At 49.0% G+C, this 26,753-nt stretch overlaps 2 protein-coding genes, 1 long non-coding RNA gene and 1 pseudogene across 5 annotated transcripts; 2 read left to right on the forward strand and 2 right to left on the reverse strand.

Annotated features, from left to right (window-relative positions):
- The window catches only part of LOC132808678 (zinc finger protein 850-like), a 73,489-nt pseudogene that overhangs the window by 19,337 nt on the left and 27,399 nt on the right, over positions 1-26,753 (forward strand).
- On the forward strand, positions 2,377-11,326 carry LOC132808685 (uncharacterized). Its single transcript, XR_009642136.1, has 3 exons — positions 2,377-2,465; positions 9,416-9,544; positions 9,923-11,326. It is a non-coding gene; the product is annotated as an uncharacterized LOC132808685 (long non-coding RNA).
- Positions 5,412-17,335, reverse strand: LOC132808682 (zinc finger protein 229-like). 3 transcript variants are annotated; one of them, XM_060822197.1, is made up of 2 exons: positions 17,213-17,335; positions 5,412-7,694 (listed from the first exon to the last, which is right to left on the reverse strand). In XM_060822197.1, the coding sequence occupies exon 2, from the start codon at positions 7,288-7,290 to the stop codon at positions 5,902-5,904; it is 1,389 nt and encodes a 462-aa protein (XP_060678180.1). In that variant the 5' UTR covers positions 7,291-7,694; positions 17,213-17,335; the 3' UTR covers positions 5,412-5,901. The 3 variants fall into 3 exon arrangements, with proteins under 3 accessions (XP_060678180.1, XP_060678179.1, XP_060678181.1); XM_060822196.1 differs by lacking the exon at positions 17,213-17,335 and adding an exon at positions 11,762-11,830; XM_060822198.1 differs by lacking the exon at positions 17,213-17,335 and adding an exon at positions 10,458-10,496.
- Positions 16,867-17,220, reverse strand: LOC132808683 (oocyte zinc finger protein XlCOF15-like). The gene has a single exon (XM_060822199.1). The coding sequence runs from the start codon at positions 17,194-17,196 to the stop codon at positions 16,930-16,932; it is 267 nt and encodes an 88-aa protein (XP_060678182.1). The 5' UTR covers positions 17,197-17,220; the 3' UTR covers positions 16,867-16,929.

The raw sequence follows: 26,753 nt of genomic DNA on the forward strand, positions 1-26,753 counted from the left end.
CATTCCTGATGAAGAGCTTGTGCCTCAAACTACGACTGTCCTACTGCTCGACCCACTGTGCTTTGCCAGTTATGGTCTTCTCTACGTCAGGAAGACCAACCGTAAACTTGGGGAATGGTTTGCCGAGCATCACAGCCGGGTCCGTAGAGGCTTTGCGGACTTCCCAGTCTCCACCCATTTTGATGCCCCTTCCCACTCCCCTTCTGACAAATTGGAGGAACAAAACCTCATCTTGTCTGAGCAGTCCACAGCCCGGAGGACTCGACACTGAGTTCTCCAATTTCAAATAATCTCCCATCCCATCCCCCAACTCACTTCCCAGCCCTTTCCACTCTTCCCTTCCAACTGGATTCCTTCCTCCCATTCACCAACCAGGTTGTGGGGATAATGCAGGAACAGGATACTGATTGAGGATGATCAGCCACGATCATAATGAATGGTGGTGCTGGCTCAAAGGGCAGAAGAGCTGACTCCTGCACCTATTGTCTATTGTACCTTCTACCTATCTCCACCTATCCTCGCTTCATCACCCTGCCCCCAGCACACCCTTGTTCCACAGCTCTCCCTATACCCACCCCCAATCCTGAACAAGGGTTCCACCAGATACCTCAACTCTTCCACCTACTGATACTGCCTGGCTTGCTGCATTCTTCCAGTCTCCTGCCTGTCTATTTTGTCAATTGAGACAAAGGCTTGGACTATTTTTTCCAGAGTCTGTCCCCTCACTGGATTCACTCCCATTCCTTTCAGTTGCACCAAGTCAACAATTGAACCCCAGAATGAAACGTTAATGGAAAAGGGGGTGAGAAAAGAGAGTGCTGTACTCACAGATGTTGGACAGAGGAAGGAAGCTGCAGTCTGAGTGAAGCTCAATCTTCATTGAGAGAGGGGAGGGGCAGGAACTTCAGAACCTCATGGCCCAACTTCCGCATTCACCAATAGGGGAGCTCCGAATGGCAGGAGGACAAGTCTCCTTCTGGTCCTCCAGTGAGCCTTTTTGTCCATCAAAAGTAGGTTTCGCCCCTTTTCTGCTGACAGCGAGGAACACGCCCAATGTTTTGGTGACACTGGCAAACATGTGCCCTGCTTGTTGACACCGAGGAGTGTACACAATATGCTCTGTAGCAATGCTGGTGTTATTGACAGATTTTCAGTTTCCAAATGTCTATTGGAGATCAAAAATGGCAGAGCGATATTTTTTCCCCCATGTGGCTCGATATTTGAGCAGCCAAACAAATGCAAAAGCAATCAATATTTTTAAGACTTTTCCTCAGTGTTGGGGTGACCTTCACAACTAGAGGACATAGGTTTAGGGTGAGGCCACAAAGATATAAAAGATACCTGAAGGGCAATGTTTCCATGCAGAGGGTGGTGTGTGTATGGAATGAGCTGCCAGAGGAAGTGGTGGAGGCCGGTATAATTACAGCCTTTAAAAAGTATCTGGATGGGTATATGAATAGGAATGGTGTAGAGGGATATAGTGCTGGCAATGGGGACTAGATTAATGTAGGATATCTGGTTGGCGTGGACAGGTTGGACTGAGGGGATCTGTTTCCGTGCTGAAAATCTCTACGACTCTAAATAATAAAAAGTCAACTTTTCCAATGAACATATCCATGTTAACAAGACTTAGTGCACAACCTGCTTTACTAACCGTTCTCAACAGGTCCTGCCCCTTCAATGACTGAGGAACATATACATGCTGGTGCATAGTATCCTTCACTAGTATTTACACACTACCCTCAGCAATTGCACAAGTAACAGTGAGGGGTAAACAGCACAAGCGCCAGTAAAAGCAGATGGAAAGTGAGTGTAAAATGTGACTATGACAGGACAGGCCCCACATTCCTTCCCCTCCGTCCCCCCCACAACCTGCCTCACCTTTCACCTCCCGGGCCCAGTACCTTCCAGGTGGCCCCATAGTTAACACAGGGGCCGCCCCACGACCAGTAGAACTCCACCACCCAGGCGGCCGACCAGTTCCCAAGCAGGCCCTTAACCCCATCCGCCTCCAGAATGGTCACCGGCTCCTGCCTGCTGTACAGCCGGCCGGTGTGGCCGTGACACAGCAGCTGCACCAGGAAGGCGGCGGTGACCAGTGACGGGGGTCTGCCCCGGGCCGCACGGCGCCATTTTCCTAACGGCCGCCGCTTCCCCGCTCGAGCGACTTCTCCTCCCAACCGCCTTCACCCCCGCGTGACGTCTGCACGGGGGATGGGCGGGGCCGGGGGAGCCTCACCGTCACCAAGCAACAGCCACCTCGCGCTACAACTGCTCATTCACAAAAACAAACTCTCCTGTCTCGCTCTGCAGGTGCAGGGGGGACACTGCCACGTTTCGAGGAGCCCTGTCTACATTGGGAAAGCTCACGGCTCCATTTAAACAGATATTCCGACATCTAACGGAACGGCCTCATATCTAAAGGGGGCAATCTGCATTTTAAAGGGACGTGGACATTTTAACAGGTATTTCCGCAAATACAGAGATGTAAATGGACGAGATTACATTTCAAAGGGATGTGGCACATTCAAAGGGATGTCTTAATATGTAAAGTGACGCAGTTATATCTAAATGAATCTACATTTCGAAGAGACGTTGCCCTATTTATAAGTAGAGACAATCGGTGTGAATTCTGTCTGTGTCCCAATGTTGAGTCAGACTGACATTTTTCTTAGAAAAGCTCTGCACTTAAATTACATTCTTGAGAAGGTAATTTATAGATTAGAGTGTAGGTTAGGGAGAATTGGCCGTGCTAAGTTACCCATAGTGACCAGGGATGTACAGGTTAGGGTGGATTGGCCATGGAAAATACGGAGTCAGGGGTTGGATATAGGTGGGATACTGTTCAGAGGCCAGAGTGAAATAGATGGGCTGAATGGCCTGCTTCCACATTGTCAGGATTCTGTGACCCTCCCCACAAAGGAGCATTTTATCTGCATCTATCCTGTCAAGCCCCTTTCAGAATTCTACTGGTTTCAATAGAGGTATACAGCACAGAAACAGACACTTCGGTCCAATTCGTCCATGCCGACCAGGATTGCAAACTAATCTAGTCCCACTTGCCTGCATTTGGCCCATATCCCTCTACACCTTTCTATTCATGTACCCATCTAAATGCTGTTTCAATGTTGTAATTGTATCTGCATCTACCACATCCTCAGCAAGTTCATTCCACATGCAAATCACCCTCTTTCAAAATGTTGCCCCTCCGGTTCCTTTTAAATCTCTCTCCTCATATTAAAAAAAAGTCCCCCGAGTTTTGAGTTCCCCTACGCTAAACAAGAGCCATTTTCTATTCACTTACCTCCACTCCTCATGAATTTATCAATCTCAATGAGGTCACCCCCCAACTTCCTGTGCTCCAGTGAATAAAGTCTCCTTATAACTCAAACCCTCCAATCCTTACAACATCCTGGTAAATCTTTATTAAACCCTCTCTAATAGTATTCTCCTATTACAGGGCCACCAGAACTGTACTCAGTACTCTGAAAGTGACCTCACCAACATCCTGTACAACCTCAACATGATGTCCCAATCCCTATACTCAATGGTGTGAACAATGAAGGGAATGTTGCGAAATGCTGCCTTAACCACCCTGTCGAGCAGTGATGCAACTTCCACAGAACTATGTACCTGAACACCACGACCCCCCATCTCCCCCATGTCTGTCTGTTCTCTAACACAACTCATGGCCCGATCATTATCTGAAAACCACGACCCCCCACCTCCCCCATGTCTGTCTGTTCTCTAATACGATTCATGGCCCGATCATTATCTGTACAAGTCCTTGTTTTAACAAAAATGCAACCCCTTGCTTTGATTAAGGCTCTCTCTCACACACATACTCTATCTCTCAGACAGACACACACACACACACCCCTCAACACTCTCTCACACTCGCAGCCTCATACTCCATCACACTTCCCTTTCCCAAGCATGCACACGCACACTTCTGTGCACACTCACACACAAACTCACATGCACACACTCTCACTCTCTCATGCACACACACACACACACTCTTTGGGGTGAAATTGTATTGGCAGAATTATATTTGCAGATACATTCAATTTTGTTCAAAAAGCACACAATCTGCAGGCAGTCAATGCATCTAATATTTTACAAATTCCGACTTTGGAAACAGAACCAGTCTGATTCAAGATTGGAATACTGACAGGTTCAAATCTCACACCTTTAATGCATTGTCTGAGCGGAGATGTCTTTTTTTATAAAACCTTATGTCATCTCAAGAACATTGTTACATATTAATGAACCAAAGCCCGCACGCATTCTAAGAGATGAAGACTATCTCAGTTTGTTCAATATATTCTATTAATTGCATGACACTGATCTTTTGATATAAGTTCTGTGTTTTATGATGCTGTTCCATGAGGCTTATGTGTTGATGAGGCAAGATGGTACAGATGAGATGATAGAGAATTTCAGATCACCGAGGAAGGATTGAAAGAGAGAGTTAAGAAGAGCAAAGAGAGGACACGAGCAGTCTTTAGCAAATCGAATAAAGGAGAACCCTAAAGCTTCCCATTGGCATGTGAGGAATAAAAGGATGATTAGGGCAGGAATAGGGCCAGTCAAAGACAGAAGTGGGAAGTTGAGTGTGGACACTGTAGAGATCGGAGAGGTGCTAAATGAACATTTCTCATCAGTGTTCACTCAGGAAAAGAATGAGGTACGAGATATTAGACTCAAAAGTATCAAGGTTAGTTACACACAGGTGTTATCGATTCGAGAAGGAGTGAAAGTAGACAAGTCCCCTGGGCTGGATGGGATTTATCCGAGGATTCTCTGGGAAGCTAGGGAGGAGATAGCAGAGCCTTTGGCTTTGATATTTGAGTCGTCATTGTCAACGGATTTAGTATCTGAGGACTGGAGGATTGCAAATGTTGTCCCCTTATTCAAGAGAGGGCATAACTACAAACTGAGGGGTGATAGCTTTAAGACAGATGTCAGAGGCAAGTTCTTTACACAGAGAGTGGTAAGGGAGTGGAATGCCCTACCTGCTAAGGTAGTCAACTCAGCCACATTAGAGAGATTTAAACAATCCTTAGATAAGCGCATGGATGATTTTGGGATAGTGTAGGGGAACGAGCTGAGAATAGTTCACAGGTTGGCACAACATCGAGGGCCGAAAGGCCTGTTCTGAGCTGGATTGTTCTATGTTCTAAACTTAGTGCAGGAGGCTGAAAGAAATGAGCAGCTTTAAAACAAAAACCTCTTGGAGCTCAAAGCTTTCAATGAGAGTCTGAGCCCGGTGGTAAGTTCAGGTAACCTTTATTGCAACCCAACTTTGTTACAGCTTCAGATCCCCCCAGCAAAAAGGCAGAGAAAAAGTAGTTGCTTTTTGAACAGCTCAAGGTGAAAGTGCACACACCACACCTCCCCTGTTTCCTCACCCCCCCCCCCACCTCACTGTCTTTACTATTGGTCAGCACTAAGTTGTCCCTTTGTAACTGGATCCTTAGTACAGCCGTAACCTGGAGGAAGTATTGCCTCACTCAGCAATTTCAACCCATACTCTGTCTCCAAGTAAGTTTCTCCCCGCTCCTTTGCCAGTGGAGGGAGGGCAGTGTAGAGTCAACCAGACTGCTGTGGGTCTGGAGTCACGTGTAGGCCAGACCGGGTAAAGGATGCAGCAGGAACGACTGAGCGTATCCTCTCCCACAATGGCGGTTCCCTTCCCTAACGAGGGAGAGAGTGAATCAGATGGGGGCTTTCTCCCCTGCACCACCCCCTCCCTGAAACAGTCTCATCGTTAGATTCCGAACTCCACATTTCTGACTGAATACCAATTCTGCCATCTGTCGTGGCGGGATTCAAACCCGGGAGTCCCCGGAACCGGGTTGATTGTCCAATCGATAATGGCACTCGGCCGTCACTCCTTCAATCCCCCTGCGATGGCACGTGAACTCGCTGGTGGCTCCGCAGGTTGGATGAATAGGTGAAGCCCTTCCCGCACTGAGAGCAGGTGTACGGCCTCTCCCCGGTGTGGATCCGCTGGTGGCTCCGCAGGTGGGAGGATGTGCTGAAGGCCTTCCCGCACTGAGAGCAGGTGTACGGTCTCTCCCTGGTGTGGACACGCTGGTGGATCAGCAGTGTGGAGGAACTGCTGAAGGCCTTCCCGCACTGAGAGCAGGTGTACGGTCTCTCCCCTGTGTGGATCCGCTGGTGGATCAGCAGGGTGGAGGAATAGCTGAAGGCCTTCCCGCACTCAGGGCAGGTGAAGGGCCTCTCCCCGGTGTGGACCCGCTGGTGGCTCCGCAAGGCAGAGACGTGGGTAAAGGCCTTCCCACACTCAGGGCAGCTGAAGGGCCTCTCCCCTGTGTGGATCCGCTGGTGGCTCCGCAGGTGGGGGGAGCAGTTGAAGCCCTTCCCGCATTCAGGGCAGCTGAAGGGCCTCTCCCCCGTGTGGATCCGCTGGTGGGTCAGCAGGGTGGAGGAATCGCGAAAGGCCTTCCCACACTCAGGGCAGCTGAAGGGCCTCTCCCCCGTGTGGATCCGCTGGTGGGTCTGGAGGTTGGAGGAGCTGGTGAAGCCCTTCCCGCACTGAGGGCAGGTGTACGGTCTCTCCCCGGTGTGGACCCGCTGATGGGTCAGCAGGGAGGAGGAATAGCTGAAGGCCTTCCCGCACTCGGGGCAGCTGAAGGGCCTCTCCCCCGTGTGGATCCGTTGGTGCCTCATCAGGGAGGAGATGTCAGTAAAGGTCTTCCCACATTCGGGGCAGCTAAAGGGCCTCTTCCCGGTGTGGACACGCTGGTGGCTCCGCAGGGCAGAGACGTGGGTAAAGGCCTTCCCACACTCGGAGCAGCTGAAGGGCCTCTCCCCTGTGTGGACACGCTGGTGTCTCCCCAGGGCGGAGAGGTCGGTAAAGGCCTTCTTGCACTCGGGGCAGCTGAAGGGCCTCTCCCCCGTGTGGACACGCCGGTGGCTCTGCAGGTTGTAGGAATTGCTGAAGGCCTTCCCACACTCAGGGCAGCTGAACGGCCTGTCTCCCGTGTGGACCCGCCGGTGGACCAACAGGACAGAGAAAAATATGAAGGCCTTCCCGCACTCGGGGCAGCTGAAGGGCCTCTCCCCCGTGTGGCCCCGCTGGTGGGCCAGCAGATGGGAGTAATCTCTGAAGGCCTTCCCGCAGTCGGAGCAGGGGAATGGCCTCTCCCCGGTGTGACTGCGCCGATGAGTCTCCAGGGCAGACGGGGAACGGAAGCCTTTCCCACAGTCCCCACACTTCCATCGTTTCTCCACAGGGCGGGATTCCTCAGGTTTCTCCATGGCCACAGCTTCAGCTGCACACAAACATGTGTAGAGCCCCTCCCTGCCGTGAAATCCCCTTTCCAGGCCGTATAACTGTTTCAGGCTCCACACACAGTGAGCTCTAACAGTGGGGTCTCTCGTCCAGTCCCACTGATGCTGAAAACGTCCTCAAACAGGAACCAAAAGGTGTTGATCCCTCTCACAGAAATCACAGTCAAAAATTGTTTTGTCCCGATGGATTGAGTGACTGTCAGACATTGACATCAAAGTGAGGACTGCAGACGCTGGAGAGTCAGTCAAAAAATGTGGCGCTGGCAAAACAGCAGGTCAGGCAGCATCCGAGGAGCAGGAGAGTCAATGTTTCAGACATAAGTCCTTCATCCATTGATTTTGAAGCTTCAGTCTTCAGATTTTCAAATACTCTGCAAAAAGAGATTACAAAAGTCATCACTATCAGTGCAGGGTAGAAATTCAGAACAAGCAACTCTACTTTCTGTGGAATATTCTTTTGCTGTTCCACAAAATTGAAAGCACTATCCCACTCTCCCTTCCCCTCTGTTCTCACTCTGCTCTAACTAATTCCCCTGAAAGTGCTGATTCAGGATCTTACAGGGGCAGAAAAGCAAAAATGTCAAGACTGACATCTCTCTGAATTTTGGATACCTCCACCTGAAAGTTAATATCTTTCACAACACTGGGATCCTGCGGAGAGTGAGCAGGTCTGATTTTGGGAAGCAAAAAAAAAGTGTCAATTCAGGGTGAACCTGCAATGCAGCTTCTTGAGGAAGGATCAGACACAAAATGGTTAACGACCCCAGGAAGGTGGGAGCAAAATGAGACATCAAGGCATTAACACCGATACACTTCAGTCAAACTCTTCTGCTCCCAGTCAGGGCAAAACATGCCCTGAAAGTCCAGCCTTCACAACCACACTTCTGCTTTCACTGAAGACAGTTAGTGTCACACAGCACGGAAACAGACCCTTTGGCCCAACCTGCCCAGATATCCTAAATTAATCTAGTCACGTTTGCCATCACTTGGCCCCTATATGGGCCGGGTGCTGGCAGCTGGGACTAAATTGGGTTGGCTATCTTGTCAGCAAGGACGAGTCGGACCGAAGGGTCTGTTTCTGTGCTGTACATCTCTATGACTCCAGTCGCATTTGCATTCACTTGGCCCTGACCCATCTGAACTCTTCATATTCAGATGCCCATCCAGGAGCCTTTTAACTTGTCATCGTACCAGCACCCACCACTGATAACACCCACTCCACAGCGACTCCACGTTGAAAGCGTCTGGTCTGGTGCACCAGATGACATCAGAATAATCTCAGATCGTTCCAGATCACATCGATAGTCAGTCAGTGGCTTTCCTGATCAGGATGTTGTACGTGATCAAACAGGTCTGTGGGTAGGCGATCCCCCACCTCTTAGTTCAAGTATCTCTACGAGAACTCCCTTGCTGGAGGGTCCCTTGGAGACACTTCAACTGGACTTCATTGAGTTGTAGAAATGAGTTGAGTTGCTATAAATATGTTTTGCTTATTGTTGATGTCTTTTCGAAGTGGACTGAAGCCTACCCTCCTCCTAACGCTACTGCTGAGACTGTGGTGAAGATTTTGTTGAAGGAAATAATTCCCCGCTTCAGTATACCTGCGTGCATTAGCTCGGACAATGGACCACACTTTGTAGGTAATATTAACAGAAAACTCTGTTCCCAGCTTTGTATTTGTCGGCAACTGCATGGTGCTTATCATCCTCAGGCGGTGAATGTTTTAACCAGAGTCAAGACGAAACTTGCCAAATTAATGGCTGAGTAAAAAGTGAGGTCTGCAGATGCTGGAGATCAGAGCTGAAAATGTGTAGCTGGTTAAAGCACAGCAGGTTAGGCAGCATCCAAGGAACAAGAAATTCGACGTTTCGGGCCAGAGCCCTTCATCAGGAATGAGGAGAGTGTGCCAGGCAGGCTAAGATAAAGGTAGGGAGGAGGGACTTGGGGGAGGGCGATGGAGATGTGATAGGTGGAAGGAGGTCAAGGTGAGGGTGATAGGCTGGAGTGGGGTGGGGGCAGAGAGGTCAGGAAGGAGATTGCAGGCTGAGTCTGGCCTTTCCTGGTTATGCTAATCCCTGTGGCCTTATTTCAGATGCGATCCATGTCTGCGGGCAGGACACGACTGTCTCCAGGAGAGAGTCTCTCTGGTCACCCCGTCCATACTCCTTGGAATGATTCGGCTCCCTACTCAGTCCACATCCACTACATGACCGAAGCAATGGTTGGTAATATTCTTGCTCTAATTAGTGTCACGTGTGCCTTTCAATCCCAGGAGCGTGCGGCCAACAGCGATGTTCCCTCCCTTTCAGCCTTGTCACGGGTAGAGCCTGGTTCATTGGTGCTCGTCAAGACCTGGACTGGCAAAGGTCTCCAACCTCGTTGGGATGGCCCCTTCCAGGTTTTACTTCCCACCCCTACGACAGTCAAAGTCGCTGGGCTCTCGGCTTGGGTCCAACTGCACCATTGTAATTTGATTGCTCGCACCAATCAAAATTGGGGAAAGAGGAGGAGAGAATACTGGAATCCCAACAAAAGGAGTGGACCATGTCTATTTGGGTTTTTGAATTTTGCTGTTGTTCTAATGTTAACCTTATTACAGATACTTGAACTAAGAGGAGGGACATGTGGGGGATCGCCTATCACTTCATCTTTCTGATCATGTACAACATCCTGATGGGGAAAGCCACTAAGTATGGATGCGACCAGGAATGATCAGAGATTATCCACCACCCATGCTGAGGAGATGTCGTCCAGTGCACCGGAACAGACGCCTTTGACGTGTGGGACGTGATGAAGATTGATTATTGCAATGGACTCTTACATCAGAAAGACCAGATGGTCCATCTGGACAGTAGAAATCAGTGGCAGTTACCATGTTGTTACCATTTTTTAAAATTTTACCTGCAGACACAAGCCTAGTGAGGATAAAAATGATCAACCCCGTTATTATGGTAAATATTTTAAGGGCGCCCAGGAATACCATCCCTTTTTGCAGGACGGGCCGACTCGAGAAAAGAGAAGCCTGATAGGGGAAACTCCACAATCCACAAACAACTGATTTATACAGGCCCACAGAACGCTCTTCACCCCAGAGGCAGTAGTATGTTACTCCTCTCTATCGGGAGATGACTTACTTGCCCTGTCCCCAGTCCCCGATTCCATTCTATTCGTCAGACTTGCTACTGCCGACCCTGTGAAGAGAAATATCACTTTCCAATAGCTCCGGTCTGTGTATACAAACAGCTGGTGTAACACTAGCTGGGGTACAGCAGGCCTTATGTGGCACATGGATCTGGAACAGACTGGGTGACAATACAGGACACCCAATAGGATGCAGAATCCAGAATACCTTGAGGTTGGAAGGTTCGGCAGGGGTGACAAGTCAAAAGAACCGCAATTCCCTCTTTTGTGGCCTGACCATTCGAGAAAATAAGACTAAAGAGGCTCTGGAACAGAGTAAAGTGGGATTATCAGACCTGTGTCTTTACTCTATGCAGAATCGGTATGCCTTAGACTATATACTCGCCCGGGAGGGTGAGGTCTGCACCATTGTCCAAGATAAATGCACTATGGGCATTCCTGATCTCACTGGCAATATTACTAAGATACAAGAAGAGATCTAGGTATTCCTTGACAGAATGACTGAAGAGACCAGTTGGGGAAACTGCAGATTGGGCTCATGGTACAATTGGCTTATCAATTTAGCCATGTATGGTAGAATACTTTTCCTCTGTTTGTCAGTATTGCTCTTGTTAGGTGTTTAATTGTTAAACTTATGAGGTCCCTTAGTGATATAGATTTGTCCCAGAAGATGCTCCTTTTGCGTTCCGATGGCTCACCCACACATGTCGATGGTGATGATAAATATGACCAGATGAGCTGCGAAGATGGTGGTGCCGCTCTACAGGATGTTGATGGCTGGACCACCTTGAAGGGCATTCATTTGGACTAGCCTTCTCTTTCAGTGATCGCGGTGCAATCAAATGCAGGAATGAGGGTGTGGGCATCTGGGTGATAAAGTCTCCAGCCTTAAAACTTGTCATTAAACATTCAGACTATAATGTAATGCTGAATTATTGAATACATTTACTGCACTAGAAAATAAACAGGCAGGAAGGCTCAGAAAGAGGAGAGAACTTAAAGATAGGGACACCTGGGCTCACCAAGTGATAACAGGATACTGTAAGGCAATTAAGAAGGTTTGTCTCAGCATCGGTGAATCTGTGTGAACAGGACACCAAGTAATAACATTCACAGCCGTTCCCTTGTGAGACCATTTTAGTGCTGAGGCTGTTGAATCCCGTAGAAAATTAACTCTTAGTGTTTATCTGCAATGGATTGAAATGAATGGCATTTTGGGACCTTATGATGATATTGAGTAGCCATTACTGGTTATTGAATACAAACTCTGTAAAAGGAAATATTGATAAAGCTTTACCTTACTTGCTGCAGCCGAGACTCCAGCGGAGGCAATAGGCCGCGGACACACTTCCGTCTTCGGGATGGCCACGCCCCCTCCGGCGCCAATGAAACACGTAAACCCCACCCCTTCGGAAGGCTGCTCGTAAACCCCGCCCTTCCGAACAGTGGACGTAAACCCCGCCCCTTCGAGACAAAGTCCCGCCTCTTGGAACCAAACCTCTTTCCCCCTCGCACCAATCCCCGCCCCTTCGCCGCGTTCCACGCGCGATGTCTAAACCACGCCCTCTTCCCCCACGCGCAACCGCCCACAAAGCCGTCGCCTCCAGGATCGACGCGCCGCTCTACCGCTGAGCCTCGCCCCGCCTACTAACTCGCGACCCTCTCACGAGACATGCCCCGCCAATGAGCACGCCCTCCCGCTAAAACCCGCCTCTCCGTAAACCCCGCCCACCCAGGTGTATTTGGAAGCACTAGCTTCTGCAGCGCTGCTCCTTCTGCGGGGAGCTGTGCTGCAGGATCATAAGACACAGAATTAATAGCAAAAGATCACAGTGTCATGCAACCGATGCAATATTTCGAACAAACCTGGACTGCTACTGAGTCCTTCATCTTTTAGAATGGGTTGCAGGTTTCAGTTCATCAATATATAAATTCCAGAACTTTAGAGCAGATTCCCCACAGTGTGGAAACAGGCCCTTCGGCCCAACAGGTCCACACCGACCCGCCGAAGAGCAAAACACCCAGCCCCATTCCCTGTCACCTAACATTACGGGGCAATTTATCGTGGCCAATCACCCTAACCCGCACGTCTTTGGACTGTGGGAGGATACCCACGCAGATGTGGGGGAATGAATTGAACCCGGGGCTCTGGCGCTGTGAGGCAGCAGTGCTAACCACAAAAAAAGGTGACATTTTCTATTTTTCAGCAGCAGCAACCCAGGAGCGGGGAGTCACTGATTTGAGATTTTAAATTTGAAGTCAGAGAGCAGAAGTTCCTTGGAGAGGAGGGACGATTTATTTTTATTTCCTTCCTGCTGTATAAGTCAGTGGGTACTGTTGAGGGGGGAAAACGACCTACCGGGGGTATGCACTGGGACTGAGGTCGCTGGCACAGAGCCTGTCCCTGTTGCACCAGAAGGGAAGGAGGGAAAGGAGGAAAGTGTTAGTCATTGGGGACTTGATAGTTAGAGGGTCAGATAGAGGGTTTGTTGGGAACGAACAAGACTCACGGTTGGTGTGTTGCCTCCCAGGTGGCAGGGTGCATGATGTCTCAGATCATTTCTTTGGGTTCCTGAAGGGAGAGGGTGTCCAGCCCCAAGTCATGGTCCATGTAGGTACCAACGACATAGGGTAGAAAGCGGGATAGGGATGTAAGGCAGGATTTCAGGGAGGTAGGGTGGAAGTTGAGGGCTAAAACAAACAGATTGGTTATCTCTGGTTTGTTAACCGTGCCACGTGATAGCGAGTCAAGGAATAGGGAGAGATATCAGCTGAACCCGTGGCTGCAAGGATGGTGCAGGAGGAAGGGTTTCAGACTTTTGGATAATTGGGGCTCATTCTGGGGAGGGTGGGTCTTGTACAAACAGGACTGTCTTCACTTAAACCAGAGGGGTACTAATATCCTGGGTGGGAAAATTTGCTGGTGCTATTCGGGTGGGTTTAAACTAGCTCAGCAGGGGGGATGGGAACCGGGGGTGTAGCTGCAGTGCCCAGGAGGATGAGAGTAGGGAGGACAGGGACAGGATTTCAGGGTCACAGGAATGTGCTGGCAGACAGCAAAGTGGTTTGAAGTGTGTCTACTTCAACGCCAGAGTATCTGCAATAAGGTAGGTGAGCTTGCAGCACGGCTAAGTACCTGGGACTTGGATGTTGTGGCCATTTCGGAGACACGGATAGAGCAGGGTGAGGAATGGATGTTGCAGATACCAGGGTTTTGATCTTTCATTAAAAACAGGCAAGGTGACAAAAGAGGGAGAGGCATGGCCTTGTTAGTCAAGGATAGTATAACGGTGGCTGACAGAACTTTTGATGAGGACTCATCTACTGAGGTAATGTGGGCTGAGGTTAGAAACAGGAGAGGAGAGGTCACACTGCTTGGAGTTTTTTTTTAAATAGGCCTCCGTAGAGTTCCAGGGAGGTGGAAGAGAGGATTAGCAAAAGTATTCTGGGTAGGAGTGAAAGGAACAGGGTGGTCATTTTGGGGGACTTTAACTTCCCAAACATTGACTGGAAATGCTTTCACTCTAGTACGTCATACGGATCAGTTTTTGTCCAGTGTGTGCAGGAGGGTTTTCTGACACAGTATGTCTAAGGGCCGACAAGAGGCGAGGTCACACTGGATCTTGTGCTTGGTAATGAACCAGGCCAGGTGTTTGATTTAGTGGTAGGTGAGCACTTTGGAGAGAGTGACAATAATTCAGTTAGGTTTCATTTAGCGATGTAAAGGGATACGACCATGCCAAAGGTCAAGAGTTATCGATGGGGCAGGGGCAATTATAATGCAATTAGGCAAGACTTAGGATGCATAGAATAAGGTAGCAAAGTGCAGGGAAGGGGGACAATTGAAATGTGGAGCTGGTTTAAGGAACAGATATTGCGTGTCCTTGATCAGTATGTCCCTGTCAGGCAGGGAGGAAGTGATAAGGTAAGGGAACCGTGGTTTACAACAGAAATTGCATCTCTTGTTACAAAGAAGAAGGAGGCTGATGTGTTGATGAGGCAAGATGGTTCAGATGAGACGATGGAGAGTTCCAGATCACTGAGGAGGGATTTAAAGAGAGTGTTAAGAGCAAAGAGTGGACATGAGCAGTCTTTAACACATAGAATAAAGGAGAACCCTAAAGCTTGCTCTAGGTATCTGAGGAATAAAAGGATGATTAGGGTAGGAATAGGGTCAATCAAAGACAGAAGTGGGAAAGTGAATGTGGGCCCTGTGGAGCTTGGAGAGGTGTTAATGAATATCTCTCATCGGTCTTCACTCAGGAAAAGGAGAATATTGGAGAGGAAAAGAATGAGGTACAAGATATTAGACTCAAAAGGATCGAGGTTAGTTGCACACAATTCTAGAAGGAGTGAAAGTAGACAAGTGCTCTGGGCCGGATGGGATTTATCCGAGGATTCTCTGGGAAGCGAGGGAGGAGATAGCAGAGCCTTTGGCTTTGGTATTTGAGTCGTCATTGTCTACGGGTTTAGTACCAGAGTGGAGGATTGCAAATGTTGTGCCCTTGTTCAAGAAGGGCAGCAGAGATGACCCAGGTAAGTATAGACCAGTGAGCCTTACTTCGGTTGAAGGAAAGCTTTTGGAAAGGAATATTAGAGATAGGATTTATAATCATCTAGCAAGCAACAATTTGATTTCAGATAGTCAACATGGTTTCATCAATGGCAGGTCATGTCTCACAAACCCCTGAGATTTTTGAGAAGGTGACCAAGCATGTAGATGAGGGTAGGGCAGTTGACGTGGTGTACATGGACCTCAGTAAAGCCTTTGATTAGGTCTACATGGCAGGCTGTTGGAGAAAATGCAGAGGCATGGGATTGAGGGTGATTTAGCAGTTTAGATTACAAACTGGATTTCTGAAAGAAGGCAGCGAGTGGTGGTTTATGGAAAATATTCAGCCTGGAGTCCGTTTACTAGTGGTGTGCCACAAGGATCTGTTTTGGGACTACTGCAGTTTGTCATTGTTATAAATGACTTAGACGCAGGGATAGGTGGATGGATTAGTAAATTTGCAGACAACACTAAAGTAGGTGGAGTACTGGACAGTTTGGAAGAATGTTACAGGTTGCACGGGGACTTGGATGAATTGCAGAATTGGGCTGAGGTGGCAAATGGAGTTCAATGCAGCTATATGTGAGGTGATTCATTTTGGGAAGAATAACAGGAAGGCAGTGATCGTGGAATCCACATGCATAGATCCCTGAAAGTTGCCACCCAGGTGGATAGTGCTGTTAAGAACACATACAGTGTGTTAGGTTTCATTCGTAGAGGGATTGAGTTCCGGAACCGCAATATCATGCTGCAACTATACAAAACACTGGTGCAGCCACCCTTGGAATATTGTGTATAGTTCTGGTCCCCATATTTCAGGAAGGATGTGGGAAGCATTGGAAAAAGTGCAGTGGAGATTTACCAGGTTGTTGCCTGGTCTGGAGGGAGGGTCTTACGAGGAAAGGCTGAGACACTTGGATCTGTTCTTATTGGAACGAAGAAGGCTAAGGGGGGATTTGATAGAGACATAAAAAATGATCAGAGGATTAGATAGGGTAGACAGAGAAAGACTTTTTCCTAGGATGCTGACGTTAGCTTGTACGAGAGGGCATGACTACAAATTGAGGGGTGATAGCTTTAAGACAGATGTCAGAGGCAAGTTCTTTACCCAGAGAGTGGTAAGGGCATGGAATGCCCTACCTGCTAAGGTAGTCAACTCAGCCACATTAGGGAGATTTAAACAATCCTTACATAAGTGCATGGATGATTTTGGGATAGTGTCAGGGAATGAGCTGAGAATAGTTCACAGGTCAGCGCAACATCGAGGGCCTGTTCTGCGCTGGATTTTTCTATGTTCTAAACTTAGTGCAGGAGGCTGAAAGAAATGAGCAGCTTTAAAACAAAAACCTCTTGGAGCTCAAAGCTTTCAATGGGAGTCTGAGCCCAGTGGTAAGTTCAGGTAACATTTATTGCGACCCAACTTTGTTACAGCTTCAGATCTGCCTCTTTTTGAACAGCTCAAGGTGAAAGTGCACACACCACACCTTCCCTGTGCCCCCCCCCCCCCCACTGTCTTTACTATTGGCCAGCACCAAGTTGTCCCTTTGTAATTGGATCCTTGGTACAGCCATAACCCGGAGGAAGTATTGCCTCAGTCAGCAATTTCAACCCATACACTGTCTCCAAGTAAGTTTCTCCCCACTCATTTGCCAGGAAGGGACACTGTAGAGTCAACCAGACTGCTGTGGGTCTGGAGTCACGTATAGCCCAGACCGGGTAAAGGATGCAGCTGGAACGACTGAGTGAATCCTCTCCCACAATGGCGGTTCCCTTCCCTAACAAGGGAGAGAGTGAAACCCCCTGCGATGGCACGTGAACTTGCTGGTGCCTCCGCAGTTGGGAGGAGTAGGTGAAGCCCTTCCCTCACTGAGAGCAGATGAACAGCCTCTCCCCGGTGTGGATCCGCTGGTGCCTCAGCAGGATGGAGGAATCGTGAAAGGCCTTCCCACACTCGGGGCAGCTGAAGGGCCTCTCCCCCGTGTGGATCCACTGGTGGGCCAGCAGTGGGAGGAATAGCTGAAGGCCTTCCCGCTCTGAGAGCAGGTAAAGGGCCTCTCCCCGGTGTGGATCCGGTGGTGCCTCATTAGGGAGGACACGTCGGTAAAGGCCTTCCCGCAATTGGGGCAGGTAAAGGGCCTCTCCCCGGTATGGACCCGCTGGTACCTCATCAGGGAGGACATGTCGGTAAAGGCCTACCCGCACTCGTGGCAGCTGAAGGGCCTCTCCCCGGTGTGGACGTGCCGGTGGCTCTGCAGGTTGGAGGAATACCTGAAGGCCTTCCCGCACTCGGGGCAGCTGAAGGGCTTTTCCCCGGTGCGGATCCGCTGGTGCCTCATCAGGGAGAAGGTGTTGGTAAAGGCCTTTCCACACTCGGGGCAGCTGAAGGGCCTTTCCCCCGTGTGGCCCCGCTGGTGGGCCAGCAAGTGGGAGGAATGTCTGAAGGCCTTCCCGCAGTCGGAGCAGGGGAATGGCCTCTCCCCGGTGTGACTGCGCCGATGAGTCTCCAGGGCAGACGGGACACGGAAGCCTTTTCCGCAGTCACCACACTTCCACGGTTTATCCACAGGGTGGGATTCCTCAGGTTTCTCCATGGCCACAGCTTCAGCTGCTCACAGACACGTGTAGAGCCCCTCCCTGCCATGAAATCCCCTTCCCAGGCCGTATAACTGTTTCAGGCTCCACACACACTGCGCTAAAACAGTGGGGTCTCTCGTCCAGTCCCACCTGATGCTGAAAACGTCCTCAAAACAGGAACCAAAAAGCGTTGATCCCTCTCACAGAAATCACACAGTCAAAAATTGTTGAGGTCTCGATGGATTGAGTGACTGTCAGACATTGACATCAAAGTGAGGACTGCAGACGCTGGAGAATCGGTCAAAAAATGTGGCACTGCAAAACCACAGCAGGTCAGGCAGCATCCGAGGAGCAGGAGAGTCAACGTTTTAGACATAAGCCCTTCATCTGCTGATTTTGAAACTTCAGTCTTCAGATTTTCAAATACTCTGCAAAAAGAGATTACAAAAGTCATCACTATCAGTGCTGGGTAGAAATTCAGAACAAGCAATTCTACTTTCTCTAGAATATTCTTTTGCTGTTCCACAAAATTGAAAGCACCATCCCACTATCCCTTCCCCTCTGTTCTCACTCCACTCTAACTAATTCCCCTGAAGGTGCTGATTCAGGATCTTACAGGGACAGAAAAAGCAAAAACATCAAGACTGACATCTCTCTGAATTTTTGATGCCTCCACCTGAAAGTTACTATCTTTCACAACACTGGGATCCTGCTGAGAGTGAGCAGGTCTGACTTTGGGAAACAAAAAAAAAGTCAATTCAGGGTGAACCTGCAATGCAGCTTCTTGATGAAGGACCAGACACAAAATGGTTAACGACCCCAGGAAGGTGGGAGCAAAATGAGACATCAAGGCATTAACACCAAGACACTTCAGTCAAACTCTTCTGCTCCCAGTCAGGAGAAAGGGAGGGCTTCAGGGCTCACGCCTGAAACGTCGATTCTCCTGCTCCTTGGATGCTGCCTGACCTCCTGCACTTTTCCAGCAACACATTTTCAGCTGCTTCCAGTCAGGGCAAAATATGCTCTGAAAGTCCAGCCTTCACAACCACACTTCTACTTTCACTGAAGACAATTAGAGTCACACAGCACAGAATCAGACCCTTTAGCTCAATCTGTCAGAGTTGACCAGATATCCTAAATTAATCTAGTCACGTTTGCCATCACTTGGCCCCTATATGGGCCGGGTGCTGGCAGCTGGGACTAAATTGGGTTGGCTATCATGTGCAATAGAGCTAAGGGAGAGCCTAATGGGAACAGAATTTTGAGGACCATTGTCTACCAGATGTACAGCAAAGAAATCGTCCCTTCGGTCCAACTCATCTATGCCGATCAGATATCCTAAATCAATCTAGTCCCATTTGACAGCACATGGCCCATATCCCTCTAAACCCTTTCTATTCATATACCCAGCGAGATGCCTTTTAAATGCTGTAATTGTACCAGCCTCCACCACTTCCTCTGGCAGCTCATTCCTTACATCCACCACCCTCTGAATATAAGAGTAGCTCCTTAGGGCCCTTTTAAATCTCCCCCAAGCCTAAACCTATTACCCTCTAGTTCTGGACTCCCCCATTCCAGGGAAATGCCTTGTCTATTTATCCTATCCATGCCACTCATGATTTTACAGTAATCTGTAGGGTCACCCCTCAGCCTCTGGTACTCAAGGGAAAACAGCTCCATCCTGTTCAGCTCAAACCCTGACAACATTCTTGCCAATCTTTTCTGAACCATTTCAAGTTTCACAACATCCATGACATCCTTCCTACAGCAGAGAGACCAGTACTGCACACAATATTCCAAATGTGGCCTAATCAATGTCCTGGACAGCTACAACGTAATCTCCCAAATCCTGTACTCAGACGATTGGGAAAGTTTTCAAAACCCACAAACGACAACCGGGGAAACATTGAGGTATCAACACCGGGGGGGAGTGGAGAAGGCAAAGGAAGTCAAAAGTGCTGGAGCCAAGGCAGAGGAAGAACAAAGGATGCACAGCCGGCTTGAAGCTGCATGTGCTGTTGCATTTACTTGTGGAAATCGGGTGCATTTTGAAAAGGAAAACAGGAAAGATATCTACTCCTCCCAATCTCTGTCCTCCTCACCTGGTAATTAAGTCCTATATCTGAGTTGACAGAGTCTGCTCCCTCCCTGGATTCACTCCCGTTGCTACAAGTGAACAGATTTTCCCGCCCCAGGATTTGCCCAGACGGAGGGATTTTCATTCATTGTCACTTCCGCGTTTTGACGTCACGGAAGGAGCGGGTGGGCGTGGCCAAGCCGGGCACACGCACTGCGCCTGCGTTGTCCTGCACCGTTTGCTCATATCCATTCCCTTCAGAGAATCCCCACAGTGTGGGAGCAGGCCACTCGGCCCAACGAGTCCACATTCTTTTTAAATCCTTCCTCGCTGATCTGTACCATCTTGCCTCGTCAACACATAAGCCTCATGGAACAGCATCATAGGACACAGAACTTATATCAAAAGATCCAGATAGAATAAATCGAACAAACTCAGATAGTCTTCATCTCTTAGAATGGGTGCGGGCTTTGGTTCATTAATATGTAACAATGTTCTTCAGATGACATAAGGTTTTATAAAAAAAGATATCTCCGCTCAGACAATGCATTAAAGGTGTGAGATTTGAGTCTGTCAGTATTACAATCTTGAATCAGACCGGTTCTGTTTCCAAAGTCGGAATTTGTAGAATATTACATGCATTGACTGCCTGCGGATTGTGTGCTTTTTGAACAAAATTGAATGTATCTGCAAATATAATTCAGCCAATACAATTTCACCCCAAAGAGTACTGTGTGCATGAGAAAGTGAGTGTGTGTGCATGTGAGTTTGTGTGTGAGAGTGCGCAGAAGCGTGTGTGTGCATGCTTGGGGAAGTGAGAGTGTGATGGAGTATGAGGCTGCGAATGTGAGAGAGTGTTGAGGGGTGTGTGTCTGTCTGAGATAGAGTATGTGTGTGAGAGAGACGCTTAATAAATGCAAAGGGTTGTACAGATAATGGTTGGGCCATGAGTCGTGTTGTAGAACAGACAGACATGGTTGAGGGGCGTGGGGGTTCAGGCACCTCGTTCTTTGGAAGTTGCATCACTGCTAGACAGGATGGTTTTCAGACAGCATCTCGCAGCATTGCCTTCATTGTTCACACCATTGAATATAGGGGTTGGGACATCATGTTGAGGTTGTACAGGATGTTGGTGAGGCCACTTTCAGAGTACTGAGTACAGTTCCGGTGGCCCTGTAATAGGAAGAATACTATTAGTGAGGGTTTAATAAAGATTTACCAGGATCTAATGAGGACTGGAGGGTTTGAGTTATAAGGAGAGGCTGGGACTTTATTCACTGGAGCACAGGAGGTTGGGGAGGTGGTGACCTGATTGAGATTGATAAAATCATGAATGGAGGTAAGGTGAATAGCAAATGGCTCTTGCTTCGCGGCGGGGTGTTCAAAACTCGGGGGTCATTTTTTTTTTAAACGTGAAGAGAGAGATTTAAAAGAAACCGGAGGGGCAACATTTTGAAAAAGGGTGATTTGCATGTGGAATTAACTTACTGAGGATGTGGTAGTTGCAGGTACAGTTACAATATTGTGGTAGATGCAGGTACAGTTACAACATTGAAACAGCATTTGGATCGGTAGATGAATAGAAAGGTTTAGAGGGAAATGGGCCAAATGCAGGCAAGTGGGACTGGTTTAGTTTGGAATCCTGGTGGGCATGGACGAATTGGACCGAAGTGTCTGTTTCTGTGCTGTATACCTCTATTGAAACCAGTCAAATTCTGAAAGGGACTTGACAGGATAGATGCAGATAAAATGCCTCTTTGTGGGGAGTGTCTCGAATTCCGACAATGTGGAAGCAGGCCATTCAGCCCATCTATTTCACTCTGGCCCTCTGAACAGTATCCCACCCATACCCAACCCTTACTCCGTATTTCCCATGGCCAATCCACCCTAACCTGTACATCCCTGGTCACTATGGGTAACTTAGCACGGCCAATCCTCCCTAACCTACACTCTAATCTGTAAATTACCTCCTGAAGAATGTAATTTAAGTGCAGAGCTTTTCTAAGAAAATTGTCAGTTTGACTCAACATTGAGACACAGATAGAATTCACAACTATTGTCTCTGCTTATAAACAGGGCAACGTCTCTTCGAAATGTAGATTCATTTAGATATAACTGCGTCACTTTACATATTAAGATATCCCTTTGAATGTGCCACATCCCTTTGAAATGTAATCTCGTCTGTTTAAATCTCTTTATTTGCAGATATACCCGTTAAAATGTCCATGTCCCTTTAAAATGCAGATTGCCCCTTTAGATATGAGGCCGTTCCGTTAGATGTCGGAATATCTATTTAAATGGAGCCGTGAGCTTTCCCAATGTAGACAGGGCTCCTCGAAACGTGGCAGTGTCCCCCCCCTGCAGCTGCAGAGCGAGACAGGAGAGTTTGTTTTTGTGAATGAGCAGTTGTAGCGCGAGGTGGCTGTTGCTTGGTGACGGTGAGGCTCCCCGGCCCCGCCCATCCCCTCGTGCAGACGTCACGCGGGGGTGAAGGCAGTTGGGAGGAGAAGTCGCTCGAGCGGGGAAGCGGCGGCCGTTAGGAAAATGGCGCCGTGCGGCCCGGGGCAGACCCCCGTCACTGGTCACCGCCGCCTTCCTGGCGCAGCTGCTGTGTCACGGCCACACCGGCCGGCTGTACAGCAGGCAGGAGCCGGTGACCATTCTGGAGGCGGATGGGGTTAAGGGCCTGTTTGGGAACTGGTCGGCCGCCTGGGTGGTGGAGTTCTACTGGTCGTGGGGCGGCCCCTGTGTCAACTATGGGGCCACCTGGAAGGTACTGGGCCCGGGAGGTGAAAGGTGAGGCAGGTTGTGGGGGGGACGGAGGGGAAGGAATGTGGGGCCTGTCCTGTTATAGTCACATTTTACACTCACTTTCCATCTGCTTTTACTGGCGCTTGTGCTGTTTACCCCTCACTTTTTTAATCCTTGTGCTGTTTACCCTTTGCTGTTACTTGTACAATTGCTGAGGGTAGTGTGTAAATACTAGTGAAGGATACTATGCACCAGCATGTATATGTTCCTCAGTCATTCAAGGGGCAGGACCTGTTGAAAATGGTTAGTAAAGCATATGTTGCACTCAGCCTTGTTAACATGGATTTGGTTTGTTATTTGGAAAAATATACTTTTTACTTAGAGTCATAGAGATGTACAGCACGGAAACAGACCCATTTGGTCCAAGCCAACCAGATATCCTAAATTAATCTAGTCCCATTTGCCAACACTTAGCTCATATCCCACTCATCCCTTCCTATTCATGTACCCATTCAGATGTGTTTTAAATGCTGCAATTATACTGGCTTCCATTATTTCCTCTGGCAGTTCATTTCATACATGCACCACCCTCTGCATGGAAAAGTTGCCCCATGGGTACCTTTAATGTCTTTCTGCTCTCACCCTAAACCTATGCCCTCTAGTTGTGAACCTCACCCCTACACTGACGAAAAGACATTTTCAAAAAACAGTGAGTAGCCAGACAAAATGCAAAAGCTATAAAATGTTGGGCCACATGGGGAAAAAGAACTGTGGCTCTACCCTTTATTTCTCCTCTCGGCATTTGAATTCTTAACATCTGTCAATAACACCAGCATCGCCGCAGAGCATATTGTGTCTGCTCCTTGGTGTGAACAACAGTGCACCTGCCTGCTGGTGTCACCAACACATTATCCATGCTCCTCGCTATCAGCAGAAAAGGCAGCATCACTTATTTCTGTTCCTAAAGGTCTTCCCTTTATTCTTAAAGCTGTGCCCTCTGGTCCTAGTCTCTCCTACCAATGGAAACATCATCTTCCCAGTGTCATTTCACTGTGGGGATGAAGCCCTACCCTGTCCGGTAATTTCTGCTGGTAAGAGAGACTAGGCCTCCAGGTTAGAGGGAGTAGCTTAATTGCTTTTCCCAGAGGGTCGTGAATCTATGGAATAGTCTAGATTAGTGGTGCTGGAAAAGCACAGCAAGTCAGGCATCATCCGAGGAGCAGGAAGATCGATATTTTGGACGAAAGGCCTTCATCAAAATCTATGGAATACTCTGGCCAAAGGAAGCAATAGAGGTAGCTTCATTAAGTACATTCAAGACCCAGTTAGGTGGGTTTTTGCCTGGCAGTGGAATTAAGGGGTTCCTTGTGATGGTGCAGGGAGGAGGAGATGAGACGATGGATAGATCAGCCATGGTCTTAATGATTGCGGAGCAGGCTCACTTGTAGCAACTGGAGTGAATCCAGGGAGGGAGCAGACTTTGCGACCTCAGGTATGTACTTTGGTTACCCAGGTGAGGAGGGACATAAGGACAAGCTGGGACTGTTTCCCATAGCGTGCCAGAGTCTGAGGAGTGACCTTATACACTTTTTTATATTGTCATGAGGGACATGGATAGGGTAAATAGACATAGTATTTTCCTTTGGATGGGGGAGCACAGAACTAGAGGGTAATAAGTTTAGGATCGAGAGTGTGGTGTTGCAGCAAGTCAGGCAGCATTCCAGGAGCAGGAAAATCAACGTTTTGGGGAAAAGCTTTTCATCAAGAAAACGTGTGTGTGACTTTGTGTATAAGATTGTGCATCAGTGAGTGTGTATTTGCATGTGTACATGCTTGATAACGTGTGATTGTGATGGAGAATGAGCCTGCGAGAGGGTGAGTGTGTTGAGAGGATGGTGTATGTGTATGTCTGAGAGAGAGCGTGTGTATGAGAGGGGTATGGATACAAGTGAGGGGTTGCATTTTACTAAAATAAAGGAGGGCAAGACTTGTACAGGTAATGTTAGCGCCTAGGTCGTGTTGCCTTCATTGTTCACATAAGTAAAACCTACCTCTTGCAAAAATGCCATCCCATATTCCCAATTCCTCCGCCGCATCTGCTCCCAGGAGGACCAGTTCCACCACAGAACACACCAGATGGCCTCCTCCTTCAGAGAATGCAATTTCCCTTCCCATGTGGTTAAAGATGTCCTCCAACGCATCTCGTCCACGTCTCGTACCTCTGCCCTCAGATCCCACCCCTCCAACCGTAATAAGGACAGAACGCCCCTGGTGCTCACCTTCCACCCTACCAACCTTCACATAAACCAAATCATCCGCTGACATTTCTGCCACCTCCAAAAAGACCCCACCACCAGGGATATATTTCCCTCCCCACCTTCCGCAAAGACTGTTCCCTCCGTGACTACCTGGTCAGGTCCACGACCCCCCCTTACAACCCACCCTCCCATCCTGGCACCTTCCCCTGCCACCGCAGGAACTGCAAAGCCTGCGCCCACACCTCCTCCCTCACCTCCATCCAAGGCCCTAAAGGAGCCTTCCACATCCATCAAAGTTTTACCTGCACATCCACCAATATTATTTATTGTATCCGTTGCTCTCAATGCAGTCTCCTCTACATTGGGGAGACTGGATGCCTCCTAGCACAGCACTTTAGGGAACATTTCTGGGACACCCGCACCAACCAACCACACCGCCCGTGGCCCAACATTTCAACTCCCCCTCCCACTCTACCGAGGACATGGAGGTCCTGGGCCTCCTTCGCCGCCGCTCCCTCACCACCAGATGCCTGGACGAAGAACGCCTCATCTTCTGCCTCGGGACACTTCAACCCCAGGGCATTAATGTGAGCTTCAACAGTTTCCTCATTTCCCCTTCTGCCACCTCACCTTAGTTCCAAACTTCCATCTCATCACTGTCCCCATGGCTTGTCCTACCTGCCTATCTTCTTTTCCGCCTATCTTCTTTTCCACCTATCCACTCCACCGTCTCCCCCCACCGTCCCGACCTATCACTTTCATCCCCTCCCCCACTCACCTATTATACTCTATGCTACTTTCTCCCCATCTCCACCCTCCTCAAGCTAATTTCTCCACGCTTCAGGCTCTCTGCCTTTATTCCTGATGAAGGGCTTTTGTCCGAAACGTTGATTTTACTCAGCTCCTCAGATGCTGCCTGAACTGCTGTGCTCCTCCAGCACCACTAATCCAGAATTCATTGTTCACCTGCTGAGTACAGGGGTTGGGACATCATGTTGGAGATGCACACAGAAAGTATTTTACTCAGAGGGTGATAGATGTCTGGAATGCATTGCCAGCAGAAGTAGAGACCTGGACGGTAGATTCATTTAAGGTGCATCTTGGGGAGTGTGGTGGGGGGGGGGGAATATCCAAGATGGCAGCGACCCAGCAAGTCTGAGTCTGTAGTGCTCTGCCCAAGCCTCAGGCAAAGTGGGCTGCCTGCCGCCACCACACCTGCCAAATCATTTAAATAGCTTTTATTTAAATACAGCTAGTTATTTTGCACCAAACTTGAGCAGTTTCATACCCCATTAAAATGGCTAAAGGAAACAATGCTCGCAGTACATAGGAACCGCTCCCCAGCTGCAGCAGAGGCGTCTGCAGCTGCCTCAGGGGACTTAACTATGGTGGCGAGCCTTGTTGCAGTGATTTCTAAGTTTGAAGAGAAGATCGAGAAGGTGGGCGGCACGGTGGCACACGGTGGGCGGCACGGTGGCACACGGTGGGCGGCACGGTGGCACACGGTGGGCGGCACGGTGGCACAGTGGTTAGCACTGCTGCCTCACAGCGCCTGTAGACCCGGGTTCAATTCCCGACTCAGGCGACTGACTGTGTGGAGTTTGCACGTTGTCCCTGTGTCTGCGTGGGTTTCCTCCGGGTGCTCCGGTTTCCTCCCACAGTCCAAAGATGTGCGGGTCAGGTGAATTGGCCAAGCTAAATTGCCCGTAGTGTTAGGTAAGGGGTAAATGTAGGGGTATGGGTGGGTTGCGCTTCGGCGGGTCGGTGTGGACTTGTTGGGCCGAAGGGCCTGTTTCCACACTGTAAGTCTAAGTCTAAGACCCCTTCATAGAAGAGTCCAGGAACAGGTGGGAGTCGCTCTCGGTCGCGCTGCAGAAGCACGACTGAGATATTAAAAGAATCGAACGTCGAGTTTGAGAGGCGGAGCCAAAGGCCGCGACCTCCGAGGCTGCTGCAGAATCAGCTGTGGGTCGGGTCCGGACTCTCGAACAGCAAGTCCGGGCCTTGGAAGATCATGTCAACGTAAAAATATTTGTTTGCTGGACCTTCCCGAACGGGAAGAGGAAGGCCAGCTTAC

Source organism: Hemiscyllium ocellatum, assembly GCF_020745735.1.
Source record: "Hemiscyllium ocellatum isolate sHemOce1 chromosome 27 unlocalized genomic scaffold, sHemOce1.pat.X.cur. SUPER_27_unloc_9, whole genome shotgun sequence".
NCBI classification, from domain to species: Eukaryota; Metazoa; Chordata; class Chondrichthyes; order Orectolobiformes; family Hemiscylliidae; genus Hemiscyllium; species Hemiscyllium ocellatum.